The sequence below is a fragment of the Battus philenor genome, unplaced genomic scaffold (genome assembly GCF_028537555.1).
Source record: "Battus philenor isolate CCGP_79_NKW_IND1 unplaced genomic scaffold, ilBatPhil1.0.hap1 SCAF_5, whole genome shotgun sequence".
NCBI classification, from domain to species: Eukaryota; Metazoa; Arthropoda; class Insecta; order Lepidoptera; family Papilionidae; genus Battus; species Battus philenor.
Window position 1 is genome coordinate 7,469,462 of NW_027181715.1, and position 17,194 is coordinate 7,486,655.

General features: G+C 33.8%; 1 protein-coding gene across 1 annotated transcript; it reads left to right on the forward strand.

Annotated features, from left to right (window-relative positions):
- Positions 1-247: 247 nt before the first annotated feature.
- On the forward strand, positions 248-14,376 carry Fbl6 (F-box and leucine-rich repeat protein 6). Its single transcript, XM_068772227.1, has 10 exons — positions 248-1,532; positions 5,020-5,227; positions 5,850-6,012; positions 6,092-6,252; positions 7,072-7,238; positions 7,774-7,914; positions 8,685-8,849; positions 9,224-9,449; positions 10,062-10,218; positions 10,680-14,376. Exons 1-10 carry the CDS (start codon positions 714-716, stop codon positions 12,559-12,561), a joined length of 4,089 nt encoding a protein of 1,362 aa, XP_068628328.1. The 5' UTR covers positions 248-713; the 3' UTR covers positions 12,562-14,376.
- Positions 14,377-17,194: the final 2,818 nt, after the last annotated feature.

Consider the following 17,194-nt stretch of genomic DNA (forward strand, 5'->3'; position numbering starts at 1 on the left):
TTGACATTTGTGACATTTATGTTATGCTTGTAATAACGTATTTTTAATCGCAAAAAAAAACTGGAAATCTTATTAAAATTTTGCAGGTGTAATTTAAGTTGTCTCTTTTATTTTTTAGCAATGGTATTCACTGTAGTTTATTTTTAATATTTTAAATTTCCTGGTTAAAATGTAAATACATATTAGTAGAGGTAAACGTCGCGTCAATGTTACTATACTCAAGCTATGTACAATCCAAGAACAACCTTTGTGACAATGTCTGCATCTGTTGACTAAAATTTGAAACCTAATAAGCTTTTAACAAGGTCAACAGTTTTCATCAACTCATAGTCGACGAAAATAATCAGGATTTCATGAAGTCTCTAAAGTAATGCATTAGTTTAGTGTAAAGCAAAAATACAAGTGCAAGTGTCCGCGAAAATGTTTTGTACTTTGTTTTTCGCAATCACAACGTTACATGAACATGGATGACCTAAAATGCGAATACGTAAAGAAAAAAAGATGCTTTAGATTGTCTCAAGACAAGCTAATTGAAAAACGTGATAATGATTTACACGTCATTTATCGAGAATCAGACGTAATTTTATTATCACTTTGTGTTCACTAAATTTCTCAGCATCAAAAGTGAAAATGTGATGTGTCAAACTGATTGTTTACCTCGCGGCGGACAGGTGAGCGGTTTGTAGAAGTGGTACGCGAGGGCGACGAGCGGCATGTCGGGTCGCTCGAGTCCTGCGAACGGCGGCTACGAGGCCGCGAGCGTGGAGCCTGCGATGAGGCTCACTGTACGCAAGGACCTCTTCCCCGAGGAGCGTCTTTCAAAAATAACTCCTGTCATTTCTCGACGCGAGATGTTGCAAGAAGGGGTAGGTGTCTCTTGCGTGAAGCTCGAAACTGACTTCGAGCAAAGCATTGACGACATAGCTCATCGAAAATCACATGTACATAATGGAGCCTTGCCATCTCCTACACGTACACGACATCGTAAACACAAACAACACTCTAGGCGTGATGCTGAGCATTCACCTGTCAATGGCTATCTAGAAAGACAGAAGAAGAAGAAAAAGAGATCTCTTCGTGAATACCACCAAAGGACTGCAAAAACAAACAGTATAGTGCCCTCACAAGTGAAAGGTGGCAAAAACTTGTATTTAGTTAGTAGCAGTGAGTGTCAAAACGAAAGAGAAGATGATGAAGATGAGTCAAATAAAAGTGAAAGTTCAGAGGATGAGGTCCTCAAGTGCAGTGTTAAGTTACCTATTATTAATATACAACGACAAAGTGGTAAACCATACAGTCATGAACTTAGTCAATTATCAACTAAAAAGAATAAATCAAAGGAATCTAAGGAAAAAAGGACTCATGTGGTAATGCCTTGCAGTGGGAAACCTCGTTCCATGCTAGGCATCTGTAGTTCCCGTAGCAAGAAAAAGTCCAAGAAATTTGAATACACAGCCACATATCAAAGCCAAATAGTGGATACTAATACTAACATAAAGCTCAAGATCAGGCGAACTAGCCGCCATGAAACGGTATGTTCCTCTGCCTTACTCTACTTGCACAGCTTATTAAATATAAACAATAGATATCAATAAACCATGTCAGGGAGGCAAGGAAAGTTTTTTTAATATAAAAGTCATAACATCTTTAAATTTTTAATATATACTTTAGAATTTTTAAAAACTTTGTGGTAATACATGTTGAATTAAAGTTATAAACTGCATGTATAAGACTTAACACAGACATTACATATGAAGTGACAATTTAAATAGACTGATTGGTCATAATACAATGTCATAAAACCTTTCATAGTGTACATAGGTGTACATTAAAACAATTTGAAAAGATTGTGTATTTAAAATCAAAGATGATAATGGTATATTCAAGCTCAATAACATCAAAATAAACTCAAATTAGGTATTCAAAATCAGATAGTTATTAAATCTTCATAATCCTCATAATAAAACTTCTGAAGAGGTTGATTGTCCCATTAAGTGGAATCTAAAAACTAAATATTATTTTACCTAATTTTCTAATATTTATTCATGTGATAGAAATATCACAGGTTAATCTTGCTAATTTTACCTTTCTTAACAAACTTATTTATAATTTGTGTTTACATAATCTAAAATTAAGTCCTGACGAAAATTTTTAGTATTACAACATTTTTTTTTCTACTTTTTAGGTGTTTTTAAAAATAAAACTGAGATAAAAAATGTAGTTTCATAATGAAAAGTTATTAGAATAGCTGTAATAAGAATATTATATATAATTATCTACAATTTCATTATTGATAATTGATATAACACAATGACAATCATTGAATCAGTAATTGTTATTTTAAATCATTTAATATTGGTACTAAAAACTTTTATCCCTTCAGGATGATGGATTAAATGTGTAAAAGCTTGAAAGTGGTAAATGTATTGCTTATTAGTCAGCAAAAAACTTCGAAGCTCTTACACCTATTTCCACTTATTTTATATTATATATCTATAATATATTTTATATTATATATCTATAATATTTATTCCACCCTGTATGAAATGATCACTTTGAAAGATGCTACTTAAATATTTTTTTATTAGATTAAGATAGGCCAATAACTTCTGGTAATACAAAGTCTGCAGGGACAAATAGTAAACAATAATTAATTTCAATATGTAATACTAATCAAAATATTGAAATAACTTTTTCTTACTTTATTATGATTATGTCATTTATTATTACTGAAATCATTAATTTTTGAACACAGTGTACCATATATTAATTAACAGCAAATGAACTATACATTCACACCTTTAAACCTTTTAGAAATATAAGCAGTTACACATTCATAATATGAGAGAGTTGATTTTAATATTTCTGGATATTAAAAACAATTTTAAACTTTTCTGATAAGGAAAAACTCAGGTTAACTCTTCATTTATTTAATATTAATTTAAATATAATATAATAATATCATTTAAAGTTTCTAAAGCAAATTGGGATAGTTCATAATTAAGTCATAATAATTATTATTAGCAATACAAGTGAGAAGTATTTACTTTTTTATTGCTATATAGGTAAAACATATTTTTGTCAAGTTCACTACAAAACCAATTTTTAACCAATTATTAGTATATTCAGTAAACATTCCCTAAATATCGTTAACTTTTTGTAAACAAAAAGACTCATTGCTAGCTTATACTATATATTTTAAATAATAAATCATTCTGAATTCTTAATTAATTTTACATTAACACATTTTTCTTTTTTGCTTTGCAAAATTTCCATACATGCAATATTGTAAAAAACCATAACCAGTAAAAATTTAAATCTGTTTCTGTTGTTATTTTTCAAGTAAAGAATTACTCTTGATTTTTATCAGTTAATTCAAGAAATTATAAAAAAATTATCTTAAGTCCTTTGATATTCTTCATTCTACACTTAATATTTCATTTAAAATTAGAATAAATTTAAAGATGTCTATTGAGTTTTAGAACATAAAAGATTCATAACATTTAGATTCATTCAACACAGAATAAAATGATAGTTGATGTAATTCTTAGATAAAACATTTAAAAGTAAAAATTAAACATGATCCATGAAATTAATTGTATTAGATGAAGTTTTTATGTTCATATAATTTTTAAATAATTGTAAATCTTTATGACATTCAGCTTTTTTAAAATTTTATTATAAAATATTCAAAACATTATATAACTGTAGATCAGCATACCTTTTAGCTACACTTGTATTTCTAGTTTCCCTCATACCTTACATGTAAAAATATAACAGACAAATGATCAAGTGATAGTTAACACTTAATTTACTTAACATACAGATTAAAGTAATTTCTCTTTTAGTATATATATTTTGCTCTAAAAATGTTGCTTTCAGCTAACCCATATGCATAAGCCCTTCTTTGTTGTAAACATGTTGGACAGAAGATCCTACCAAAACAAAATAACACAAATTTTTTTATGTATATCTAGTGAAATTTTTGCATGTTTTATTATTGTAACATTGTTACATTATCTTTGTGAATGAGATTAAAATTTTAGCTGGCTCTATTTTGGCTAATGCTTCTGCCTTCTGTGATATTCTTGAGCTATATCAAGTAATAGTCCAAAGGACTGTGAACAGCGAACTTTTTTATCATAAATGTTGAAAGATTACATTGACATATGTAGAAGCAATGACTGACTGAAAGTTTGACTCAAAGTGGATTTGGCTTGTAACAAGTAGTAAAGCTGCATAAAATAATAATTCCTTAATAGAGAGGAATTTTTGTTTATTTTTGTCATAGTCAGCTATTGTTTCTTTCTGTGATAGAAGGATGCACTGAAAAACTTTCAGCTTTTATAAAATAACTAAAGTTTAATGCTCACAGACTCTTATACTCTATAAATGCCTCAAAATAGTTAAAGCAAAAGCAAATTTTGCCAAGAATAATTATTGTAAACCAAAACAATGCAATTGTTCTACTACTCAATGACATAAATAAACCACATGACAGTAGCCAACTATACTGCCTGTTATAAACAAGACCTAATATAAATGTAAGGCTGTTAACAATATTAAATTTTTTTTATAATTTATCTTCTTCATACATATTGCTGACAATTATCTGCATCTGGTACAATTTACTTAAATTCAAATATTGACTATTCTCATTTGTAACACATATTGCAATTTTATGTATCTTCTATATATACAAGTGATTTCTTCCTCTGTAATGACTCATCATGATATCTCTAGAATCATGAGGTTTATAGACTTGAAATAAACATAAAACGAAACTTGATATTAACATGTTACATAATGGTTTATTTCTATATGGTTTGTTTTAAGTTTATGGTAATAATTGACATATGAACATTAAATTCATCAGTCCTACCTGTGACCATGGGTTCTATAAAATAATCGAAACGTCAATAAATTAGGTTAGACGATATATCTATTAATTTTGATATAAAACACGAATTTTGTTTTAAATCAAAACCATGCATTATAAGTTAAAATGTTGATTTTCAGGTTCTTCCAACACCGACTTCAGTGGCTGACATTGGTCAGAGGAGATCTAAAAAGAAAAGAAATGCTACACCCGAAGTTAGTGAAAGCTCTGGTGAGGAGTATGATCCGTCGCGTGGGGACACCGCCGCCGCCATGAGTGTCGCCGCGCCAAAGCCGCGTCAGCCCCGTCAGCCGCGGCCTAAAGCACGCAAAGTTAACAATAGTAAAAGTAGGTTTTGTAACACGAATTGCACGTCTTTCATATAAACTATAGGTTTCAAGAAGGTGGTTGTAACTATGGAAATTTACTTGGCCACTGAGTTCCAACCACAAATTAATAGCTGTCAGGCACACGCACACCTCAAATCGTATTTCGTCCCTTAGCACGTCTGAACAAGCGTTGCGGACGGCGGCCGCGCTTTGCAAGACATGTAGAACTGAATACGAAATATAGTGTTTACAATTAACAGTCGCTGAGTTTCTTAAAATATTATCGGCCTATTTATACGTGAATTCACGTCAACATTTAAGTTCTTCTCCATAGAAAGCTAATTTTCGTGGACCCTTGTTTACGAATTGTGGACTTCTATTTTAGTCACACGAAATAGACCCCTTTTAAGTTTTCTTGTGGACCTCTGCGACCATTGGGAATTAGGGACATGAAACGTCAAGAATTGCACAGTTATTCTTCCTGCGAGCGCTCTGCATTTTATATTTTCCTTATCAATTACATTTTTTTTCGAAGTTATTTAACGTCAATTTCGTTTTTGTGAATTAAAAAGAAATTTATTTCGTATATAATTTATGCGTTTACTTTGGTCGAGAAATTACTTAACTTTATGTTCTTACAGGTAAAAGTGAAAAGACTGAGAAAAGTAGTGTTAGAGGAGATAATAGTAAAAGTAAAGATACCGGGCCACAAAGTCCCTGGGCTCATTCCATACCTGAGGAGATTCTCTTTAAGATTTTCGATTATGTTGTGGCCACACAAGGCACTCTACCCACCGTAATCAGGTAAAACTGTGCAGTTAATATATCATAATTAACTATTTGTAATGGAATATACTTATGTTATCGAGTTTTATTCTTTTAGGTTGGGTAAAGTGTGTAGATTGTGGCACAGTGTCAGTTGTAGACCAGAGCTGTGGAAAAATGTTGACCTTGGTCAATTTACTGTAGAGAAATGTAAAACCGACTACAAGCTCGTCTGGTTACTCGAAAATCGTTTGTCACAGTGCCAGAGTTTAAATATTGGTATGTATAATCAAGTCATAATATTGTTGTTTAAAAATTCAAAACTCGTTAATTCTTGAAAAGGCTACGTTTCAATCTTTTTGACAATCATTTTTTTTTTATTTTGTGGCGAAAAGCCATTTAGTGGAATTTACAGTTTCCGAGCAATTCTTAGCTGTAGCGCTCTGATAAGGGTGCTTAGAACACTTTGTTTAAATAACCAGCGTCTAGGGTTCCCTCGGAACCTTTGGCTCGAACCATTAAACAGATATTTTGCCGGATATTGATCCGAGCTCTTAAATCGCTTGGGCGAACGTTACAGAGAGTGACCAGGTGCAACAGGCTCCCTTACTCCCGACCAGGGACTGCAGTGAAAATTGCTATTCAATACATGTGTTCTGCCTTCATTCAATGGTGCATAGTAGATTCATATCTAGGTCTCTTTATCTATATAATATAGCATCATGGCAATATAGCATCATCTGATCTTTTAATATCAGGACAGTGCTATATTATCAGAACGACATTGATAAAAATTATTCCTATAAGCGTTAGCACCAAGTGAAAGAGCTGTAAAAGAAACTCTAGTAACGCTTCTACCAAAGAAGATTAATTACAAACAAGAGTGTGACTTTTTCAATCTGTTTTGAGGGACGAAAAATGGCAATATTGAATCAATCAATGGCTAACAGATGCACCTAAAGCCAAAAAAAAACACAATATTATTGTTCGAAGTAAACGAAAATTCTAAATACAGTCAAACATTATTTGTAATTTCTGAATGTGTAACAATTTTCTATATGTATATAAGTCAAGAGGTGTCAATAATAATTTTTACAGCTCAATGGAAAGTGTGCAACGTGTCGTGGGTGTTAGCCTGCGTGGTGGACTACTGCCCCGGGCTAGTGGAGCTCAGCGTGGCCGGGTGGGTCAGGATTACGCCGGAGCAGCTCTATGACCTCGTCCATGGTTTGCCAAAACTGCGTCGTCTTGATTTATCACTCACGGTAAACACTTTAAGCATTCATTATTATCTATTAATTGTCTCAAATTTAGTTTCAGGGTAAATATGAAATTAATAAACGTCAGAGAGAACAATCATTTTAGTTCTATGGTCATAGAACTTTGAAAAAAAGAGAATCGTCTCGTCGAATCGTTTCTTATTTCTTTTCTTTATTGTAATTTATATATATATATAGATATATATAGATATATATAGATATATATATATATATATATATATATATATATATATATATGAGATATATATATATATATATATATATATATATACTCCATATATATATTACTCCTTTAATATCTTAATTTACAAATTTACAAAAATAAGTTCTCTCTTTATTAATAATGTGGTATATTTTCAATAATTTTTTATTTCATTACATCCTTTTTTTATTATCTACTACACCAAGTTTAATTCTGTATAGGTTTCTCATAGCTTTAATTATCTTTTTAAATAAGATTAAGATTTCCATGTTTGTGTCAACGGAATGGTAACTATGTACATTTGATTGCTTCCAACAGTCGGAAACGGGTGGATCCAGTACTTGCCTGTCTGCGGCGTCAATAGCCCGAGTTGCGGAGAATTTTGGGGACCGACTGACACACCTCACTCTAGCCAACAACAAATTTACAGCGCTGCCGCAAATTCTATCCTCTGTTGCTGTGAGTAAAATATTACACCAATATAAAATACGTCAACATAAATAATATATTCAAAATTCAGACACAATAATTAATTAACGGAAATTTAGAATCAGACAAAAAGATGTAAAAAAGGCAATTGGAATATTAAAAATAACAAATGTTGAATGTCTCCAAAATAACTTCTTGGCGAAAAAATAAATGTTTTTGATTGATTTAATGTTTAAGTCTTTTTATCTTTACTTATCTACATATACAATTAAAAATAAAAATAAAATTTTGATAACGGTGTACCCTTTGGTGTAATTTAACAAAAATGAACTAAATGCTTATGCTTAGCGAATTTATTTTTGAAAGTACTTACAAACTAATTTCTTTTATAGCATTATTATATACATTTATTTTAAAAACTATTCCACTTCTACAAATTTTAAAAACTACTCAAGATAAAACTTACAAATAAATATACAAAATAGGTACGTCATCGTCACCATCATGACAGCCGATTGACGCCCATTGTAAGGCATAGGCTTTACCAAAAAGATCGCCACCATGACCGATTTTGCGCGGCCTACATCCAGCGACTTCCTGCGAGCTCGACTACATAATCAATATACCGAGCGGGGGGTTGCCTGCGCCGTGTCTATGGTTAGTCATCGCTCGAGAACCTTTCAATCTCAATAACCGTCGGTTTCACTTCAGCAACTCTTACGTCGACGAACTTATTTTTTTGTTACGTAAGTACTCAAAATGTAAATGTATATTTAATATACCTTTTCGTACATCCACAGGCGCACTGTCATAATCTTGAGATGCTGGATATATCGGGCGCAATGGCCACCACTCATCCGGCCGCGGTGCCACTGGAGGCTCTCCAGAAGGGCTGCCCAAAGATGCGCGTCTTCAGGGCGGCCAACTCGCAGTTGGTACTCGCGACTGCCACCACTTCACAGCAGGTAAATAAACTTCTCACCTTCTCGTTCATCGTCAACAAATCATTTCATTTCAATTACTAATTCACAATGTTTCCTTTATGAACTAAAGCGTTACGACCACTTTTTGGTTAATTTATGTGTTTTGAAAAGGTAATTAAGGCACTTTCTATTTATATACTATCAAATTGCTTAAAAAAATGATAACATCACTTAGTAATTTGTTGCAAAAGGTTGTTGATAACGAAGGTTAATATATTGTTGCTTAAAATAAAAACTTGTTAAAAATTTAGTCATGTGAATTCAACTTAAGAAAGCGTTATTACTTTCCGGTGCCGCTAATATTTTTAGAAGTGCTATTGAAGCGTGTAATTAGTAGTTCAATGTCTTCAATGTAGATGGAGGTGGAAGGGTGGACGTGTTTGGAAGAACTGTCTATTGCTGGTGAGGCTGCCGCGGAGCGCGTGCTCGTGGGCGAGTACCGGCTGGGTGACGAAGCGCTTGCCCGGCTGGTGCGTGGTGCCACCCGTCTCCGCCTACTGGACCTCCGTGGCCTGCAGCGCTTGACTGACTCGGGCCTAGTCCGTGTGCCGGCTTGGGACCTGCAACATCTGTTTCTTGGAGGTACTGCTACTGTAGTAATCTATCTTCTATATTTACGATTTATACTGAGTAATAAAACAGTTTGCTTATACTAACAATGTTATAATATGATGTATACAGTATGTATTTCAAAATTGAGCATTAATTTAAAATTAACCACTAAAATATCTTTTATCTTTTCTTACTTTACTCCGAAAAGTAATTATAGGCATAAGTCTAACTATAGTACTTGTTATATTTCAAAGATAGATTTATTTTTCCTAAGGATGTTCAAAAATGAAAAGTTTTATTAAAAGTGATGTCGTATATTCCTAAATATATGGATATTTTTTATTTATATATATATGAAATACTACATTTTTAATATTTATAAAATAAAAAACCTTGATTATATAAACCTTAAATAATTATTTCAAAGTCTGTACGCTTTTTTCTGTTGATTTATCCAATCATCCTAACTGAAAAATAACTTGAATAAATGATATACTTTATTTTATTATCACTAAATTTTACGACCTCAGTATTTAAGGCCATGTTAGCGTTGATAACTTATCATCTGATATATCTAGCCTTGCATATCAATGTAGTTATCAATTAAATTTAAATAACACTTGTCATATTTGGGTTTTTAAGGTTGCAATGTGACGCGGCAAAGCAGCGCGTGCCTGGAGCTCATCTGCGAGAAGTGGTCGCACAGCCTGTTGGAACTGGACCTGTCATGGGCGTCGGCCACGCGTGTACTCAACGACGCGATTGCAGCACTAACCGACTCGCCCAACAGCAAGCTCAGGTGAAGTATAACTATTATAATGTATCAACATTTTAGCCAAAGGACATCTGCTGCTAAACATACGATTCTATCATTGATTTCCTAGAACTGTGGTAAAGACAATGCTTTAAAAATTGAACATGGCCATTCATGTCATGCTATACTTGATACTATATAGAACATAGCTAAAAAATAGGACAGTGAATTTGTTTTTGGACTTATATTAGCCTAGCCATATACCCTATCTTTAAAAAAAGTTCCTTGAACTACAAAACAGTGATTTTATAATCATTCTATACAATCATCACTTGCCCGCTTCACTTAATGAACGCCGTCTCAACCCCCATTGTGGGTGGAATTTTATGCATTCCGTCTTTAGGTTACTTATATTCGGCAAAATATATATCCCTACAAATTTGAAGTCTCTAAGCCAGGAAAAATTATTTCAAATTAGTTATTAATTAATTATTAACGAATTTCAGAATACTCAATTTATGTGGATCAGCAGTATTTTTGGAACAAGTGAAAAAAGTGTTATTCAAATGTCCGCAATTGGAATCCTTAAACCTTAGCTCTTGTCGCGGCCTACCTAGGGGTATGAAACGCCTTTATACTGGGAAAGAACTGCAAGACCTTAAAGACAGCTTAGATCCAGAAAAAGCAAAGAAAGAAGATTCTGACGAGGATGAAGAAGATGAAACTGCAAATCGAACTAAGAAAGAAGCTGATTCCAAATCAGGTAACACGCCTAAAGCATCTCCAAAGAATAACATATCTAAAACTACTGGTGCCAAAGTTGAACAGAAATCCACAGATAACAAATCTTCCACTAGTGTTTTCCAAGAACCCAAAAGTGTATCTGATATGAGCACTGCTCCTCCGGATCAAGGGATTATATCTTCCATAAATATTAAGACTGTCCGTTCACCAAAACATGTAACTGAAACTAAAGCTTCCAAATTAGAAAACAAACAATCAAGAACTCCTATGCCTAATCTATCCAGTCCACTTGCTCAATCTAAACCTGATTCTTCTTCCACACCGAGATCCGAACCGATCAAGACGGACTTCGGAAGTCCTCACTTCAGTCCCGTACGTAAACCCGACAGTCAAGTGCCCAATAGTCCCGATGTACAAATAGAATCTGTGAAAAGCAATAACTCATGGAATTTAGGACAATTTAAGACTACGCCGTCACAAAAGTCAGAAGCGAGCCCACTGAATAGGTTAGAAAACCATAACAAAGGCAAACTTAAACACAGTAAAGTTGTTGAGCAATGTAGCCCTACTACTTCGTTAGAGAACAAAACTAGTCCTGAAACTCATAGTTTAAAACCAGACATTAAAAATCCCAATAGCTGGAACTATTCGGGTGGTTATAGCCCCATGACTAGACAAGATAATCAGTTCTCCTCACAGAGAAGTCCATACTCCGCACAACCGAGTCCAGCGCAGCCCAGCCCTTACTCCACACAACCCAGCCCCTATTCTACCCAGCCTAGTCCATATTCATCACAACCTAGTCCATATTCTGCGCAACCAAGTCCCGACACGAGCCAAATGGTTAAATCAGACCTTCAAAAATCAGGTTCTTGGAACACTGGAAATTACAGTCCTATGCCAAAACAACACACACCTTTTTCACCACATCCATCTACACACACAAGTCCCGATCCGGGGCTCGGCGTAAAGGGCGATGCATTTCGAAGCAATTGTAATAAAACACCCGGACAATACAGTCCCATGTCACGGCAAGACAGACTACATCACAGTCCATATTCACCCCGGCCCAGCGTGGACAATGTGTACAGCAACAAGAAGAGTCCCGGCGTGGGCAAATATAGCCCAATGATGCGGCCCGAATGCCATTTGCCGAGCCCCGACGGCGGGCACACCTCTAGACCCGTTATGAGTGGAAGGACGCAGGACATCTACGGACGGTCGGTGTCTAAAATGTCAGAAATGGTTCAAAATATTCAACCCCCCGAAGTGCCTAACACGTGGGGATTTAGTCAAGTGAATAACACCCCTACGAGTGGGATCGAATCGCTCGTGTGGGGCGGGTCGTCGTTTAACGAGCCAGCGATGCCGTCTCGCGTGGACAACATTCCCTCGATGCTGAATACGCCACCGCCACAACCCTGGAATGACTTGCCGTCGTTCGACAGCGGCATCCGAAGGCCGAGCGATATGAACGACCCGTGGACATTAGGTGAGTTCCGCGTGGAGCCGCCGCACCAAACGCACAATACCTTCGTCGACCAAAACGTGAACTTCGACACGTTGAGCGGCCACATGGGCCAGTCGCATGTGCTGCAAAGTTACCTGGACGACAGCTACTCGGAGGCGTCGCGCGTGGACTGACGCCCGGGCGCATCATTTGTTTTTCATTTCTCGAATGGATTCAAACGTTTGGCTGCAATCGCCGCGATATTTCTGATGTAAATCGCACATGGCCACAATTCGACGTGTTGTAATTAAAACAGATTTGAACAATTATCTTTTAGATTGTACATAAGATTATCTAGATATTTTTAAGATTAATGAAGCTAGGAATGCATTAAAATTATTTTGCAGCTCACAGTCAAAGAAAAATACAATTCTATATTAAATCTATAAATCCATCATGAAATAATTACAACTAATAGTTAAATACAAATGTGCTTTAGTCTATCGTTTTCAAAGTGTAACCGTAGGAAAACACGAAGCGGTTTTAATTATTCTCCTACTTTTGATTTTGGTGACCCTCCACCGCAATAGATCAAAATACTTGTGTATATTTGTAGCGTAATAGTAGAAGGCAAATGTCAAATTAAATAGCAAATGAAGCCACCTCGTGTGTTCCTATTGAAAATCCATCTTATTATTTAAAACAGTTCTCAGAAACTGTAAATGTTAAAAATTTGTTGTATCGGTTATAAATGAAATATAAAGTATTGTTCACTGTTTGAAAATAATATGTATACTTGAACTCATTTATTCATCAATTTCAAACATTCCTTTTTGAATAGATAGTGCATAATGTGGTTTATGAAATGAAATATTTTATTGTATGGAAAAACGTAAATGCATTGCTAGGCGCTTTTGATATTGTAAACATTATAATTAAATTGTTGACATTGCGTTAGTATAGCTCATAAATATTATTAGATTAATCTGAGCTACTCTCGAGCAGCTAGTAATTATATTAAGTGAAAAGAGAAAAATTCACGGTCAACTGTTTCAATGGACTGGTGACAACAATTTGGCTCCAAAATGATGGCCGCGCACGCCGCCGGTCGCAATCGGTGCGGGATCGTCTCAAGCAATAACAAAGTACCAAGCTGTCGTGACTAGTCTGTTAGATAATTACGAGTACGTTGTTTTATTGCAATTAGTGTCCCCACTTTCTACTCGGTCCTGCGACATTGTAGTTTCTTAATGTCCTCTCTGTACCTTTTAACACAAAGTACATGTTTACATGAAGTGGTTTATCTGAAGGTGTGATAAAAATACTGTTCATTGACTTCTCTTATTATATACATTTTTTTAAATCATATAATTTCAAACTTAATTGGCACTATGTATGAATAATTTTTTAATTTCAATTATTTTTAAAGAACCTGTTGTTATCAATTTTTAAATTCAGATCATGAAATCTTAGACGATGAAATTAGCAAATACCAAGTGCTATAATTTTTTTATGTGTACGTACGTACTCCGCGTCGGTCGAAAGGCACCCGTAAAACCACCAAATAGTTTCCAATACATTCATTAGCCTTATTAAATGCCTAATGTTTAACTGAAGAGAATATTTTATAGTTTTATTAACTTATTACAAAATGAAGAAATTATCTACTATACATAGAATGTATAAAATATAAAATTAAGTAAATATTAATGTTAATTAATCGTGTACCATAGTTTGTATAAAATAAAGTTGACTAATATGTGTAAGTTCTGTTATGTAGAGATTTTTGTTTGTAATATTGTTACACTACTGCGTGGACTTCTTACAAGTGGTCCAATTTTTATAATCTAACCAATAAAATATCGATGTGGTTGTATATTTACATTTTTAAATAGAATGTAATCTATTTATTAAAATTCTTTCGTTAAAAACGTTCTGTACGTAACGTGACCCGCCATCCGACCGAACCCCATCCCATCCAACATTAGTTCAGATAGAAAAATAAAACAAATGGAACATTGAAATAGTTTATTAATATTAATACATGCGTTCTGAAACATAACATACAACAGTACAATAAACATTTACAAAACGATGTTTTAAAACAGCAATCACGTTTATTTAACATTTTTTTATGCGTACTCTCCGTGGCGGTCTCATAAAAGATAATATAAGACATAATTTCAGCCGCAGGACACCCATTGCTAGATTTAGGCCTTCCCCCTTATTCTCTAAAGGACCTGTTCATAACGGCCTGCGTCCAGCGTTTACCGACAGCATCATTGTTTATTTGTCCACCTGATGAATGATCAGCCCTAAGCAGCACTTGACGGTTCGTGGTATCCACTTAAGAACCTCAAGGCCCCAGCAGGCATCTATGCGGCTTGCCCACTTGTCCGCCGGACTGACGGATTTATATTTTCAAGCAAATAACAAAGATCATCCACTAAGATAATGTATTTTCTTGCAGCATAACTTTATAAATGCTTGTTGTTAAAGCTTACGGTGTAAATATGAACCATATAACACTTGGTAAAAACCGAAAATTATAATAACCAACCGCCTACTATATCTCTGTCCGAATATAAATCCGTGAATAAATAATTTGAAAAATTCCCTCGCGCTGTTACTTCTTACATTTTAATTACTTACAAAACTGAGTGATGAATTCATTTTCATTCTGAATTATCTTTATTTATTAATAATACAAATTCATTTGGAAGCGAACAATATTGCTTACTGTTTTCACTAAAGGCAATACTAAAAAGATAAATCTCGTGGAACGAAATAATCTTTTAATAAAAAGAGGATAGGATCGATTTACAAAAAATACATAAAATTTAAAAAAATAATTTCTACTTTCAGTACTTCAAAAAAAAAATTGGTTTTCCATTATATGTAAAAGAACCTGTTGTAACCTTGTAAGAAATGAGGTGAGCGGTACCGTGTGACTGAAATCGTATCGTAAAAAACGTCTCTATTTGCGACGTTAACTTTTGTCAGCTCTTAACACTTTATGGTAAGTAGGTAGAAAACGCACCGAAGCTCTCCGCGTCTCTGCGCGCATTCCTAAAGCGCGGTACAGCGATTTCGGTAGCACTACAGTAATGCTAGGATTAGAAATTCTCAGTATACTTTCGACTACTGCAACCAATAAAGTCGGGATTCGGCCCACTATCACCTATGAATCGGGACAGAGAACGTCCATCCAAACGATATAAGAGCTTTGCAATTACGTAAGTAAACTGGGAGAGCCCTTGAACATTTTTATGAGAGTAAGCCTCCCAATCCAACGATTTTTTACGATACGCTTTTCGCTTTGCTATCTCTGGACTGCGGATATTAAATAAAGTTACCGGCCGAAGCTTTATGGCACTCCCGATCTACTAATATATATATAGTTCAGTAACCCCAAGCCGAGACTCAACTACGCCCTCGTTATTACTCTAAGAGTTAAAGGTTAAGTAAAATTCGAAGGATAAACCACATTTTTCAGTGATAAGAGTAAAAAAAATATCAATAAAAGCCTTAACAAATCAGCGTTTCAATATTTTTTTTTACATCAATGCTGCCCAAATGGCATCGACTGTTTCTGTGAGTTCGTAGAGGCAGGGCCAAACAGCGCGTAGTCTAAATGTCTTTTATAGATAGCATAGCTCCAGGCATTCTACTAAAACACATACACGATTCATTACATACTTATCGTTACATTTTTATGCGAAACAAATAAAAACTACTGTCGTTTTTTATTAACCTAACGGAGTGTTTGCGATACAACAAATGCCTTTTTTAATTATATTGCTTAATGTTCACATTTATACAAGTTTAATATTAACAGACAATAATACGTAAAAGATATTGCATTACTTTCCATTCACACTTTAGAGATTTTATACTGAACGTAATTGCTACGAAAAAATAACTTTTTTCACGTTTACACACTGTGTAAGTGCTGAAATTTTGACTATAATGCTATAAACACATTAGTATTTATAGTTTTTGTTAGCTTTACAAAGAATTTAAATTCCAATCACGAAAAACAACATCACTGTTACAACAATACACATTTTGTAATTTTATACACATTTATTTGAGACGTAAGCAACCTACATAATATTAAATGTTAACTTAAAAAAATGTTAACCTAATTAAACGTTTATCATAAAGGATTTCAAATGACACTTTTGTAGCAAATATATTAAAGAATTTATACAAATAGGTAATAACGAAATGAAATTCTTAATCAGAATAACAAATGAAAGGTGAGAAACGATTAGAAAATAAAATAACTAAACTAACATTACAAACAAAATGCATTATAAACGCCAGCGATGATTAATAGAGGACTAGCTTTTTATTATCAAGAAATTGAATATATTTTATTTTATTATAAAAACCTAAACATTAGTATGATTAACGAATAAAAACAGATATAAGTAATTCGCTTTGCTTATTTAAAGTTTTAAGCAAAGATGAATTATTATATTATCACTTTCATATTGATCGTACCTATAGACACTGCTTTTGTTTGCGACTATTCTTTTTGATTAAATTCATTGCAGTGACGTATATAGTGTCTCAAAAAAAGTTTATTCTTGTTTTAAAATTATTTAGCACATCAGAGTACCGCACTTTTTACAATTTGTTCTTTTATCGGGAAAATTAAAGACTTTTTAATTATAACGACTTGTTTAAAGATAATAACTTTCGAAAACTTTGTAAGTAAATATAACTGCGGATACCAAGTGATAGAAATTCTTAACACCCAAAAAGTACAGGTATCAATGTGATCTTGGCTGCCGGTTGATATATAGCCCTACAAGTTGT